Source organism: Corvus cornix, chromosome 5, assembly GCF_000738735.6.
Source record: "Corvus cornix cornix isolate S_Up_H32 chromosome 5, ASM73873v5, whole genome shotgun sequence".
Taxonomy (NCBI): domain Eukaryota; kingdom Metazoa; phylum Chordata; class Aves; order Passeriformes; family Corvidae; genus Corvus; species Corvus cornix.
This window is the reverse complement of record NC_046335.1, coordinates 17481859-17497342: the sequence shown is the minus strand read 5'-3', so window position 1 is coordinate 17497342 and position 15484 is coordinate 17481859. Positions and strand designations below refer to the sequence as shown.

The following is a 15484-nucleotide window of genomic DNA, read 5'->3' as shown; positions in this document are numbered from 1 at the left end:
TTAAGAATTACATATTCCAATATAATTTTGTTTTACTATTATCTTTTCAGGTTGATTTCTTGGCTAGAATTGTAATTTAGTAATTGCCTTTCATCTAACTTCGGCTCCTTTTGTTGCAGATGAGGCTTATAATATAGTAATTACCTTTCATCTAAGGTTGGCTCCTTTTGTTGCAGATGAGGCTTAATTCCAAACATTGGTCTAATGTTTGTTGATAAGGCTTTGATGGTGTAATTAATTTCATTTTCCCTTGTCACATCACTGTCATAACCTAACAAAACCAGAGGGAACAATATCAAACCAAAATAAGCTACAAGAACAACAATTTAACCATAATTTGTGCAGATTTCAACAATGTACTAGATTACAAAAGCAATTATAGCATGGATTATTAGTAACATAAATCCACAACAGAAAGAAAGTAGCTGGGAATCATGAACGTTGTTAATAAAAGACATTCAAGGAAAAAAACTCCTTACAATATCTTTGTGGAAAAAAATTAATAGAGTCAAGGGACTTTAAAAGCTACCCCATTTCTGCTTTGTTGGCCTTAACTACAATCACTAACAAGGAACCTTGCTACCTGACACCTGCTTTTAAGACCTGTAAGATTCAGTGCCTGGCTGTTCTCAGTTCCAGAATCCATCCACTACGATGGAATCTATAGGTGTGCACAAGGTTCCTACACAATGCTTAGGGACAGTAAGGCACATCAAGATGATGTTTACTATAGTAAAACAAACATGTTGGAAAAGCTAAGTAGTGACAGGGTTGTTACTTACTCTCCATTATTTTGTTTTTTCAAAGATAGAGACTACTAATGCCAACAATGTGACTGTGAATAGTTCTTAACTCTAACTGAAATTAATAGGACCTGACCAAGAGAAACTTTTGTGGATAAAGATGTCAATGTCTTTTGTTCTAGAGCTTCACAGACCTCGCTCTCTTTTAGAGTACTTTTGAACACACAGCTTAAGAGGGTTCTGTGTAAAGCACCAGAGCCTAGGAGAGGTTATAGGGCTAAGATGTTCTAACAGCTCACAAGCAGAGGCTGAACAGAAACTCTGAAGGTTTCAATTTTTGACTAAAAAATTTAAAGCTGACAAGTTCTCCTACAGGCAATTAAATTACTTTGTGGATGTGGTCATCAATACTTTTAAGAAGAAAGACAGTGATTAAAAATTCTTTTCCAATGAATGTTCAATATGTCTCTAATATTTAATATACTTCTTGGGTCATTTAGCACATTTTAGTGACAGCTGAAGTTAATTATTACACAGAACGATTTAAGGAGTAGCAGTGATATTTTAAAAATGCTTGAACACTGAGGTATTGACAAGGAGGAAAAACTGCACTTGGGAGAAGAGAAAACAAGTCTGGAGGCTCATCAATCATTGGAATTATAACATGAAAAAGAAAACATAAGTATGGCAAAACCAGCAGAAATTAATGCTACAAAATGTAATTTACACTTTATAACTACTGATATTATGACCTTGCAATAGATATATAAACATCAGTCTACTTCAGTCTCCTATGCATCCATATTACAGAAGCAGATGCTATAACATCAAGACAACTACGATCTCAGATTTTAATCTAATTTCTTTAGAATTAGTGACCAAATTTAAACGGTGACAATTCTATTTTATATAAAGGTTTTGGGTAACTATGTATAATTGGCACTTAATATCTTTTCATTTAAAAGATGTCAAGAGTCTGTTCATGTACTCTGACTCAAAGCAGTAACTCAAACACTTCGTTATCATTTTCTTCACGGCAGTTTATCAGTCCTTTCCCCAAAACCAAATTTTATTTAACATTTTGAAGAGTCTTCGCTACTTAAGATCAAAACAATCTATAAATCATGATTATTTCTAAATTTGCAGTTCTCCATTAATAAATCTTACTGAAATAGCATAATCCAGCTAGTTCCATAAATTATTACTGACCTCCATCTTCTTCAGAATCGAGATCAGACTCTTCACTGTCACACTGCCTGCTATCCCGATGTCCTTCCATCTCGTAAGTCCACAGCATTAAAGAGGTGTCTGCTCCTCCAACAGTGACCAACAGACTGTCATCGTAGGTCCAGCGGACGTTTGTCACATGGGTACTGTGAGCAACATACCTCTTAAATTTTCCAAACTTTCCCTAAGAAGGGGGAAAAAAAGGCAAAGATCCAATTTAGCCAGTCTGCTAGACAAAACTGAAATGAGTTGCCAGTGCACAATGACATCATCTTAACTTCTTTACAGTTCGTGCTTCAGCTCTTTTGTATTTCATATGATTTTAACACATCATTTTCCAAGTGCCCCTCCTATAGCAACTTCATGAAATGTTAACCTCATCTCTATATCAAGCATGCAAGAATTACTTTATAAACAGATTCCAGCAATAAACATTGGATTACTTTTCCTAAGAGAGACAATAATCCAACTGAGTTGGAATAAAATTCACAAACAATATTTTGAGTCAGTACTTGTGTACTGTTACCACCCTTAGTATGGCAACATTTCAAAACTGAAGACACATTTACCAATAAATATACAGAAAAAGAGGTACTTGAAGAGCAGTAAAAATACAATGTGCTTCTGGAACGGCTTTTCTATGATGCGTGATTAAATAATATTAAAGCTCTTCATCTTAGAAAAAAAACGACTGACATTGGACAGAATGAAGGTCCTTAAAATCATGAATGAAATCCAGGTGAGAAAGAGATGTTCACTGTCTTCCAAAGCACTCCCATTCTTAAGGTTTTTCCTATTCATTTGCTAAAGTCAGCAGCAGGACACTGCATGAGATGGCTCTGTAGTCTGACCTGGAATGATCATTCTTACTAATTTCAAGTTTAATGCACAGCAAACTGCAATGTAATACTAAATGCTTTCTTTGATCATAAGGAGAAAAAATATATAAAAGCATTATTTTCTTCTGAGTGATGAATTTTCACAGTTTTGAAAAGGCAGATTTATCAATAAATATTCTCCATAAACAGCTGAAAATTACTTACTTTAGCAGGGTATCGAAACAGTTTCACGAATCCAAAATCATCTCCTGTGGCTAATACTTTACTATCACTAGTGAGGCATGAAGCAGTTACATCTGTGACTTCACCAATTATGGGCCAGATCCCTTCACAGCAAGAGCCCAAAACACTTGTCCATGATGCCCAGCCAATCTTTTCTACCTATAAAAACAACCCATTGGAGATAGAGCATACTTCTTCTCAAGAATTTTTCTACCATATCTGATTTCTAGAAAAAGTCCTTACACTATCTAAAAGACAGTATTTTAATATACTAATCACTCATTTTCTTAACATTCAGGATTTCATTTGAGACATATAATTTTACCTCTATAAACTTTTCATTTCAAAACCTAAAGAAGTATTTTGAAAATTTTTACCTTACCTGCCCTTCCAGGCTAAAAAGTCCCCCAACTATATTTTCCAACACTGCCTTTCAATGCCATGGAAAATATTATTTGAAAAGTATCCATTTTTGCTCCCTGCCCTATGACTATGCTCTATGTCTGAGAAAACAAAACAACATTACAGCTACAATATACTACACTAGCCGATATGTATTATGTATACTATATTATATTGTTATGTAAAGACAAACATGAGGTTTTCCACAGCAAGGTTAGAGTTAAGTAATCTGCAATAGGTTTTCAAAGGTGTTTAGTACCAGAAAAGGCACACAGAAGCCTTGTGAGATTTCCATGACTAAGTCAGCTAAATGTCTGTTACTTAATAGAAAAATGTGAAATCCCCTACATATTTTATTATTTTAAAAGTTAAAAATTACAGTTCGATATATCATTCCCTCTTATGTAGTATAGATGGCTGTATCATAACTCGAATTTGTAAACAGAGTACAGTTTCTCACCTCCAAACTAGGAATTGTCTGTTTTTTCCCACGGGGGGCTTCAAAAAACAACTGCTCTTTAGCACCAGTGTTGACTTGCAAAAGTTTCCCTATAAAACATATGACATACATATTGTATGTTAACATAGAAGATTCCATTTCACAGAAGGAAAAAAGAAAGTTTATTTTGAATTTTTTATTGCTAACTGCATTACATAAATTACTTGTTTCTACTGGAAAAAGCTGCATACATAAATAATGGATCTGGAAGAATGGTCTTCTAGAGAGATTGAAGCCCTTTGATACCTTAAATTCACAACCCTTTCTCCTCCCTTTGAAAACCGTACTAATGCATCACTTTTCTCTCCTTATCATGGCTGTCCCATCAGATGGTAGACAAAATGCACTGGGTCCAATTCAAAGCTTGTTTATGATAACTGGTTATTGATGCATATGCCCTTGGGATGGAGAAGCACATATGCTGCCTGGCCACTGGCTGATCCCAAGCAGGCAACTTCTTTACAGCTTTATACAATTTCACTTCTGAGGGAAATTCTCACCAATGTTTCTGTCCTCTTCCTTTTCAAAATTCTCAAAGGCAGCTAACTTATAACACTCTTTCAAAATAAATCAGACTGTTTCAAAAGTGATTATGTAGAGGAATAAGAACATGAACAAATAGAATGCACAATTACACAGCCTTGCTTTTGAATGAAACAGGACTAAATTTAGTACTTTAATTAATCACATATCAATACCCTGGAACACAGGAAATCTGGTCTTTCTGCTATATATGACAACAAGGATACGTATTCCTGAGCTACAGATACAAGCGCATTGTACACTGTACATTCAAGAAGTAGAAACAGAGAATCATAGAATGTTTGGGGTTGGAAGGGACCTCAGAGACCATCTAGTTCCACTCCCCCTGCCACTAGACCAGGTTGCTCAGAGCCCCATCCAGCCTGGCCTTGACCACCATCAGGGATGGGGCATCCACAGCCTCTCTGAGCCTCACCACATCCATAGCCTTTCCAGTGCCTCACCACACTTACAGTAAAGAATTTCTTCCTAATACCTAATCTAAACATACCCTCCCTTCAGCTTAAGGCCTTTCCCCCTTGTTCTATCACTAACTGCCCTTCTGAAATCAAATAATAAACAGGAGAGATTTTTTAAAAATCCAAACAAACCAATCTATAGAGACAAACCATTTTGCTTCAAATTGCACAACTTCTAAATATGTATGTGGCAGTAAAAATCATGGGTTTAATATTTATTCAGATGATGTGAGAGCATATTTGTAAGCTGAAGAACCAAATCTGCCAGTGACACTACAAATTCATATACATGTACTGTAATAGCCTCTAATGTAATCAATCTTCCAGTACATTTTTACAATGAATGCTACTTACCTCTTATGTCCCAGTCCATGTGCGTGATATAGCTGGAGGCTCCCTTGCAGATTCCTACTCTTTTACTGCTCATTACATTGTAAATATCTACAAAGTTGTCACAGGATGCCACGGCTAAGTACTTTCCAGTCCCTAAAACACATCAATATAACATTTTCAAAACATTTTCAAAAAATTGTAGTTCTCTGCATATTAAACACAAGTCAATTCTGGAATTTAGCTATATGCAACTTAGAAGTCTTTAACATCAGCTTGCTAATTTATACATATTTCCTGACAAACTGATTTTCATATCACATAATCAGCATGAAATATACAACTATTATATAATTACATTTTCAAACTACAAAAAACAATTGGCTGAAATTTTAAGCATTTATGGCATTCAGAAAGTGGTAAGGCTTAAGGAATCAGAAAGTAATGTTATATGAGAATGGGTATCAGTAATTTGCATCAAATTTCTCCAACAGATGAGTATTTTAACTGAAGTAGGCCATGCATTTTGAGTTCCTAAAATATGAGCTATAGTGTTGGAAAAAAACCTAGCCTCGTTGGGAGTGCTAAGGGAGGAAAATAAGAAAATAGAAGTTGCCAGAACTTTCTGACACATCAGTTTGAAGTATTCTTATTAGCTAACAGTAACCTCAGTGATGTGCCAAACTTATGCAGCCCATAAAGTAGAACCCTAGGGAGCTGCTGGATGTTCATGATTTAAAACTGACTGTTGTATTCAGGAGGTTACTATAAGCAAACCTATTCCAATAATCTCATCCTTAAATGAGCAACACAGGACTTCACACCATGGTCTTTCAAAATGCAAGTATTAGTTTTGCTGACCTATTTTTTAGGTGTAAAAGCACTACAAGTGTTTATTACTTTTACCTCATAAATGTGATAAAGCTTACTTGAACAACCTCAATAATAAAATCTTAATTTAAAAAAAAAAAAATCACTTACCAGGAGAAAATCTGATCTCTGAAATAACATCCTTCCTGTGCTGGAAAGAGACTAAATCCTCCAGGGTATCTGCATTAACTATCAAAAAACTTCCATCGTTGAGACCAACAGCTAATGCTTTTCCATCAGGAGAAAAGCAGCAACATCTGCCTCCTATGAGGAATAAAGAAATTGCATTCAGCTATATTGACAGTGCATCATCCTTCTTTGAGATCTAATTTTCCATTAGTAAAGGAAAACTATTCTTATACTGTAAAACTTCCAAGGAAGTTTCCTAGATGCTGCCAAAATAATTTCCAAGCAGGGATAGCAAATAAACAGGTACACAGGCCCAGAATCTTAGAATTTGCATATTAATTGATACATGCTCTACATTACTAATACAGATGAATCACTTTTGTCTGTATATTTTTCACTTGCTCTCCTTTGTATCTGGTGCTGCCTGTTTGTTACCATTTGTTCTGGTAAGGAGAACACAGCTGGGAAAGACCCTCTGGATTCACAGAATTCAGTAATTTGCTATCACAAACAGTAAGTCATTAGGACATAGAATCCTTCCAATAAACATGTCAAGTATTGTTTGAAAAACAATTTAATTTCCGATCTAAATTTATATATAGCCAACTTATATAGACTTATTTTCATGCCAGGATTTTCTGTTAACATAAATATTCTCCCCTACTATTCGTTCCTCTGATTAACTTGTAGACAGCAATCCTTTACTTAGATGGCTTCACCACAAGGCTTCTCATTCATTATCCTGTAGTTCCCTCCTCCATTCTCAACTTTTAATTTAATTGCATTCAGCTGAACACAGAAGAGAAATGCACACCAAAAATATCCTGATTTGTGTCTTGTAAATTACACGACTACTCCAATATGTCTTGGGAAAATACCTCACTAACACGTGTAATTGTCACCCTGCAATCAGCGACAACATCCTGAGCCTTCTGCTCTTGAATTTACTCCTGACCTACGCAGACATTTTTCTTACAGTCATTGGATCTTGCCTTTCATAATTAACAAGTATTATTTCAATTCCATGACTCAGTCTGCAGAAGCATCCATCTTTTTCTGTACAGTACACAGGTACTTTTTAAGATTGCCAAAGCGTCTCAAAATGTGTCTTATCAGCAAATAGTAATTAGAGACTTTTTTTGCCAAAAGTACTCTTAAAAATATTAAGAAATATCAGCTTTAAGACTTGAACAGAGTTTGCCAACTAGAAACTTTCTGTTTAATCCCTGCTTGTGTGAGCTTGTAACTCTTCTACAATTACTTTATCAATCTAAATCATCTTCAGTTAAGCTTCCCATTATGTCTGAATTAAACTGCATTGCTGAATGCCAAACAGATAAAGCCTATTGTACTCCTTTGTCTAGCAAAGCATACGTAGCATTAGAAGCTTTTCAGGGCCAGTCTAGCCTAATCCTAAAAAAATCACCTTACATGATGTCACTTACAACAGATTTTCCATCTGTCAAAATAGAATTTAATTATATCCTAAACAATGAGTAAAAATTTTATGACTTCTCTTTTTTTGACATTCCAGAGCCTTCAAACATTCACAAAGAAGAGAATTTCAACATTTCTTCTAAGATTTCTTCCAAAAATTTCTAGATTCAAACTGTCAAAAAAGCCTTGCAGTATTATAAGCAATATGGCATTTATGTAGTTGGCTCAACTTTTATTGGTAATTTATTGACTTAAGTAAGTTACAATTGCAAATAATCTTCAGAACAGTACTACACAGAATTTTTTTTGTACAGATTCATTAGCTTAAGGGCTACACAACTCATGAACATAGCATTCATAAAATAATTTGAGCAAACAAAGGAATTTATTCAGTCCTGCTTTCAAAAGATTCATAATGCTTGTAAATGTCAATTGCATCAGTTAAATATTTTTTCATACTAAGCATCTTACCCTTTTTCAATTTGCGAACCGCTAACATACAATGGCTAGGAGATAAATCCCATATTCTTAAGGTTTTGTCATCACTTACAGTGGCACAAATAGGTAAATGAGGATGAGTAGCTAGACCCCAAACTTCCCCCTCCATGTGACCCTGAAAAAACACAATGAATCAGGTTTCTTTTTATTTTAAACTGAAATAGGAAATAATACATTTAAGGAAGTTAAAAAAAAAAAGAGAGAGCATGCATTATTTAGAGGATAATAAATATCTGAATTAAAACACAGAACACCTGAAAAAATTCACCCTGCTACTTGTGCAAAATTATGGTAATTAGTACTACAGAAAACTGTGAAATAATCCTCACACACATCTACATCAATGACGTGGACAGTGCGACTGAGTGCACCCTCAGCAAGTCTGCAGATGACACTACACTGAGTGGTGTGGTCAACAGGCTGGAGGGAAGGGATCACATCCAGAGGGACCTGGACAGGCCTGACAGGTGGACCCATGTAATGAAGCTCAACAAGGCCAAGTGCAAGGCCCTGCATGTAGGTCAGGGCAATCCCAAGCACAAACACAGGCTGGGCAGAAAACGGACTTAGAGCAGCCCTGAAGAGAACTTGGAGGTTTTGGTGGACAACAACTTGGACATGAGCTGGCAACGTGCGCTTGCAACCCAGAAAGCAAACTGGGCTGCATCAAAACAAATGTGACCAGCAGGTCAAGGGAGGTGATTCTGCCCCTCTAGTCCACTCTGGTCAGACTCCATTATTGTGTCTGTCTCTGGAGTCCTCAGCACAGGAAAACATGGCCCTGTTGGAATGGGTCCAGAAGGGGGCCACAAAAAGGGTCAAAGAGCTGGAGCACCTCTCCTATGAAGTCAGGCTGAGAGAGTAGGAGGTGTTCAGTCTAGAGGAGAGAAGGCTCCAGGGAGGTCTTGTTGCAGCCTCTTAGTACTTAAAGGAGGCTTATGAGAAAGATGGGAATTCTTTTTAGTAAGGCTTGTAGTGACAGGACAAGGGGTAATGGGTTTAAGGTAAAAGAGGGTAGATTCAGACTAGATAAAGAAACTTTTTATGATGAGCATAGTAAAACACTGGGACAGGTTGCCCAGAGATGTTGCAGATGCCCCATCCCCAGAAACATCCAAGGCCAGATGGGATGGGGCTCTGAACAATCTGATCTATTTGAATATGTCCTTGCTCACTGCAGGGGGTTTGGACATGATGACCTTTAAAGGTCCCTTCCAACCCAAACTATTCTATGAACTAGATTTTTTTCTTTACCTTAGATTCTAGCATTTTCTTTTAACAAATACAGTTCTTTATCTATTGCACTGGCCACTCAGAAAAGAGAGAATCCAGAGATTTTTACCTAACTATGAAAGAAAATGATGTGTTGATGCAATGTAAAAATCTGTTTAGTAAAAAATGCAGTTGTTCGGTATGGCAAAGAAAATGGAAACTTTTTACATAATTACAAGTAAAATCTCAAAACAAATGTCAAGAAGACAACTTTTAAAAATAAGAGTAATTATTACTCAGAAAAAGTTAATAAGGAATTTAGTAGAGGATCCATACTTTTTCACACACTTTTCTTTCACTTTCACACACTTTTTTTTTTTTTTTTTTTTTCCAAAACAGATATATGATCTTGGTCTGTTTGAAAGGGTGAACTCATTGAACAAACAAGTACTGAAATCCTATGTCCTATTTTGCTCATTAAGGAGTCATAATGGTCTAGTCTAACTAAAAGTGATAGTAACTCACTAATTTCATTAGTAGTTAAAGTGCTTCTTACTCCACAAGTCTTTACTTGAAAAATAAAATTGTGTTCAGGGTTTGACATATTTGACTGATATTTAACACTTACCTGAACCAGCAGAGTTATTGGTCCACTTTTATCCACCTCCAATATTTCACCATTCTTTGTGCCCACTAGAATATGACCATGTCCTAACGATATGGCACGTATAGAAGGATTATCTTCTAAGAGGAGACCTAGAACATTAAAATGTTAAAAGACAGAAGATTCTCAAGTATGCCTTAAAGAGGATTCTTCACATATATGCACATTACCTTCTCATTGTAGAAAAAGCTATTCAGTAATAAACAGTGAAAACGTTCCTGCATGAAACAACCTGTCTGGATTCATTTGGGAGGATTTAGCAATATATAAAGAAGTTTAATCAGCCTGACTGTGCATGTGAAGCATCAACTATACTACTATATTGCTACCAATTACAGTACCTTCAAATCCAGCTTTTTGTAAACAAGCTATGAGAATGAGACACTCTGAAGTACAATGTTTTCATTAATGAGTATTTACATTCATCGTGTTTGAAAATCAAATCATATACTTTAGAACACAGCAAACATAACTTTAAGGGAAGGGGACGGAACAGAAAAGGCTATCCAGAATGAAAATACAGGGAACTGTAAATTAGCATTAAGATCAAGAATAAGTGGTAGAAACAGGAAAAATAGGAATGAAAATGTTCTTTAATGATTTCAAAAGACATATGCATTTACAGAAAATTAACTACTCATACCTTACAAAACTAACCACAATTTTGAATTCCTTCCTTTCTCCAGAACAAAAAAGATCAGGTAAGAGACTTCATGATCAGAAATATAATAGGCTTTTTGCTTGCCACTTTAATAAAAACAAAACAAAAAAACCCAACAAAACCACGAACAAACAAACCAACCCCAACCACTCCCCCCGCCCCCAAACCACAAACAAAAAACCCTACCTGGATGATAAGAAACTTGAAGCTAAACAATTAATTTAGGCTAATAGTAATATTATGACCTGCACCCACCAAATGTGCAAACAGACATACAACACACCAGTCCTGTCCCAATATAAAAATTACTTACTGAGAATCAATAAAGCTTAAGCAAAACTCATTTTAGTATTCATTATGTCAAATGTGGATTTCCTCTTACCAGGGAAAGCAATTCCACAAAGTACTTTCTCAAGAAAGTACTTTAAAAATAGAACACAACATAGGATAAAGTCTGTGTTACCTTTGGATCCGGGAGCCAGAGCAGCCCTTTTGATGGCATAGGTTTTGAGACAACGTTCAAAGGTATCGTCCCAGAGAGCTACTACCCCATCCTTTCCTCCAGTGACAAATCCCTGGGGGAAAAGAAATAGAAATCACTAGATATAATTGATTATTACCTTTCCTTAATTTTTCAGTGATTTCTGCCAATACTGAAAATGGACTATATACAACACTGCAATGCACAGAGCTACAGATGTTAGAGATGAAAAGAACAGGAGCAACAAAATGAGTGATTTCTCCTCCTGATGAAGGCAGCACAGTTCTGAACAGTGCATGTACACAGGCTAGATTTAGAAGTTCTAACCTGTATGCTTCTACTATTCTAGAAAAATAAGATAACCAACATACTATATTGTTTTTCTTGCTATTTAGCCTCCACATCTCTTTGGCATTTCACCTTATTACTCGAAACCAAATTTAGTACCACTCACAAAAATTTTATCAGTTCTCATATTTTTCAAATATATGCACATTTTTGCCATTCTGTCTTTAAAATTATATACAGGTATTTAATGAAGCAACATATATGGTTAGCACTGAAATCATTAGTACTTTTCTTCAGAGCACTCAGTTCTTGCAGTACGAATAACACATGTATTGTCCAACGCTACTATTCTGAAATGCAATTATTAGGAGGTGGAGTGACTTGGTCTAACTTAGCAAAACACCAACATATACATTAACTTTAAACAAATAAATAGTCTAACTGGAACACTCATTCACATTTAGGCACATGCTTAAAGGCTTTCCTCGGCTAAAAAGAAGCTGAGAATCTGGAGAAAGTACTTAGTGATCTACAGATTGAATTCTTCTATGAGTAGACAGTAATTAGAACACAAAATAGTACAAGTATGGTCTTCTTCCTGTCTCACAAGCTCACATACTCCACTGAACTTACTGATGCTTAAGTCAGTTACTGTTATTTCTTTAGTAAGAGGTTATGAAAATTACTGAATAAGATGTCACTGACCACAAGGGTTTGAGAAACAGCATGGTACATAACAAGAATAAGAGACATGCACAAAACACGATTTTGAATCTGGACCACACAAGGCCTTTCAGTAATGAAAATAAGGACATGGATTCCTGAGTCTGGGAAAGGTTTAGCTTTATCATAGACTTTTTTGTCCAGACATAAAAAAAACAATCAGCAGTTTATTTACTTTTTCCAATGCGTGCATGCTGAACACAGGACCATCATGTGCTTTGACAGTTTTTATGAGAAACACATCTCTCCAAATACACACATCCCCCGTGGAGGTTCCAGAGAACGCCATCTCTTCCGTCCAGCCATACACTGCACACATCATTGTGTCGGTTCTTCCCAGCGCACCTATGCAGCCCTTTCTCCCAATTAGTCCTCCTCCTGGTTCAGACCAAGAACAAGTCATTAGACATCTGCTTAGAACTATTTTCCAAGAACTATATAACCTCACCCAGAGCAACAAGTTCTTTTCTTTTAGTCCACCCATGCTCCCCAAAAAATTGAGTCTGAGAAGAGATCTCACAAAATAAAATTTATTATTCGTCAACTTTCACTACAACAAAAACCAAAACCAACCAACCAACCAAAAAATAAACCAAAACCAACCAACCAAAAAACTAAAACCCAAAAGACCCAACCTTACTTTTAACTTACTACTTGAATCTGGATTTGAATACGTACATATACCCACATGGACATATATAGAAAAAATGCATTTGTGAACTTGCATCTAAACAAAAAAATATCTACCACACACAGTTCATAGAAATTACTAATGAATAGTCTTGAAAGAAAAAAAAAATTTAGATCTTCACATCCCACTTTTCGTGATGTGTTTAGTGAGAGGATTTCTAATTTTATTTTAGAGGTTTACTTATATTAGCCTATGGATAATAGAAATATTCTATATTTCTCGGTATATAAATTTTATGTTTCTTTTATATCTAAAATCATTTGGCAGTTATAGCACATAGTAACTTCTGGCTAGAAAGACAGATTTATATCATCACAGTGATATTAAACAAAACAGGGAAACTTCATGTGGTATAACATGGAAGTCCCTCAGGATCTGACACTTCATATTGTTCTTGTACTGAGAGGTCAGGTCTTGGAACCCCTCTGCCTCACTAGGCAGTGATGACAATATAGTCCAGAGCATGTACTTCATGTCACTTCTCAATCAAGTGCACCTGCTCTACTGCAGATTTCAGAAAGCTGCCATTTGTTAAGGTGCACTGACACTCTACTCCTCACTCTAACTTTGCTGAGTGTGTTTCCTGGGGGGTGACTGCCTTGCCAGTGAGCCACTGAAGTTTCATACAGATGGGCTGCAGCATCAGAGAAATCTGATTCCTCTGACTGAGCAGTGCCAGAGAGAAAAGCAGCATTTTAAACCATTTCCTTTCTTTCTTCAAAATCACCATCTCCAGGCTTTTATCAAAGTTAAGATTTCTTTCTAAAGAATTTATAGTAGCTCTTTTAGTAAATATTCTGAGACACTTTGTTCTTTCTATAGATAGCAAGCTCAATTGTGAAATTAATAATTTATTCAGACGTCAACAGCTTGCTTTCAGGCAATCTTGATTAATTTCTGTTGGAGAAAAACTGTAATCTTTTTCTTCATAGAGTTTTCTCTACACAGTTAATCTTTATCAGGACTCATGTGAGTTGATGTACATAAATTCTGCATGAAAAATTAGAACATTCTTAGCAGATAAGCTAGTCTTCTGTAGCACATATGTCTTTATGTATGATTTCAAGTGTGAAACAACGACGTTCACACAAGTATCAGGGAATGAGTTTTTCACTATTCAAAATTTCTCAAGCACAAATAACCTTGGTTTTTAATTGTCAAGATCAATGGAGGTGTCCAGACAAAGAGCTCTCAACTGGCAGATGTGTCTTCTTCAAGTACTTTGTCTGAATTTTGTATGTGAATTTTTTATAACCTTAGTATTATTTACACTTGTGCCTTTTTACAGCATATGTGTTGTAAAGGTCCTTCTTCCAAAAACTGTTCTATGATTTTAGAGCAGCACTGTAAAATTTTCAGATACGATATATTATTACTAGATATAAAAGCAGACAGTAGAAAAGGCAGGGTCTTTTCTACTTACGTAGCTCTAGCTCCAAGGCAAATTGATCTTAAAAAGAATTTCCACTACTGCCATAATGTTAATTAACATTATTACTGCTAGGGCAATGCTAACTAAGAGATATACAGAGAAAACATTTGCTTTTCATGCAAGAAACATACAGTAAGAGATGTAAAGTTATACTTTCAGTAACAGAAAATGCTCTAATTCTGAAGTGTCCTTACCTGCTCTCCGCCAGAACTTCATGTGTTTAATTCCAACTGTAATCAATTTATCAGGCATGTAAGGATTAATCTTAACAACGAAGATCTTATCTTTGCTTCCCCTAAAAAGCAAAGCAAAATAATTTTTTAAAAAGCATAACTCTTAATATTTTTAAATAGGTTTGGGTGGGGTTTTGGGGATTTTTTTTTTTATGTATACCTGCTCTTACACTGAACCGTGCCATAAATCAAATCCTTCCTGATGGGAGAGAATTTTCTATAAGTCCTTGCAAGGAGTTTCAAAGATAAACCAAGACTTTTCCTGGAGTTTCAATGGTGCTGGATAGTTTGTTTATCGTTTATTAAGTCTTATCAAAGGAACAGAGCCACTAGTGTTACCCAGGCATAACATAGAGCACAGAAAGCAGGAGAGAAGTCTAATTATCAAGATTTACACAGCCTTTTAAAGATAATTTAACCAATAGTTTAACCAATAGAATATTATTTTCACTTTCCTACCAATTATTCAGTAACACGGGCAGGAACTGCGGAATTCTCTATCCAATCATTCCAAACTACTTTTAGTGCAGAACATGGAGTAGTAGAGGAAGGAGAAGAAGGTTTAGAGAACAACAATCCTCCATTTTGGTATTTTTTACTCTTATCTATTTACTACAAAGAGAAGCCCAAAACCTCAAATTTTTCACCCTGTGACAATCTTACATAGTAGTCTATCACCTAATTCACACCACTTCTAGTTCTTGTCTGATCATTGGTAATTTTTTCCAAGGTTGGAGGTTAAAACAGTGTTGTTCAGGGGGGTAAGAACCCTTAAAAACAGGCAGAGAAATATCCTCGGCACTCTGGCTTCCTACACTGCTCTATCTTGCTAACATTTACTTTCAAATCATTACTAATAGTTCATAATGAGGAAGCAGAAAGCCAAAGAAGTGACATACTGA

General features: G+C 35.7%; 1 protein-coding gene across 13 annotated transcripts in view; it reads right to left on the bottom strand.

Moving 5' to 3' along the window:
- Positions 1 to 15484, bottom strand: part of EML5 (EMAP like 5) — a 111404-nt gene that overhangs the window by 38937 nt on the left and 56983 nt on the right. For all 13 annotated transcript variants that reach the window (XR_005601907.1, XR_005601908.1, XR_005601909.1 and 10 more), the window contains exons 17-27: positions 14544 to 14644; positions 12402 to 12604; positions 11198 to 11309; positions 10038 to 10165; positions 8171 to 8312; positions 6245 to 6397; positions 5288 to 5419; positions 3894 to 3982; positions 3014 to 3190; positions 1953 to 2154; positions 145 to 271 (exon numbers count right to left, since the gene is read on the bottom strand). Coding sequence is in view for 10 of the 13 variants with exons in the window: in XM_039551902.1 (XP_039407836.1) it covers positions 145 to 271; positions 1953 to 2154; positions 3014 to 3190; positions 3894 to 3982; positions 5288 to 5419; positions 6245 to 6397; positions 8171 to 8312; positions 10038 to 10165; positions 11198 to 11309; positions 12402 to 12604; positions 14544 to 14644 (1566 nt within the window). In the remaining 3 variants the exon portion in view is untranslated. The remainder of the gene's footprint in view (positions 1 to 144; positions 272 to 1952; positions 2155 to 3013; positions 3191 to 3893; positions 3983 to 5287; positions 5420 to 6244; positions 6398 to 8170; positions 8313 to 10037; positions 10166 to 11197; positions 11310 to 12401; positions 12605 to 14543; positions 14645 to 15484) is intronic.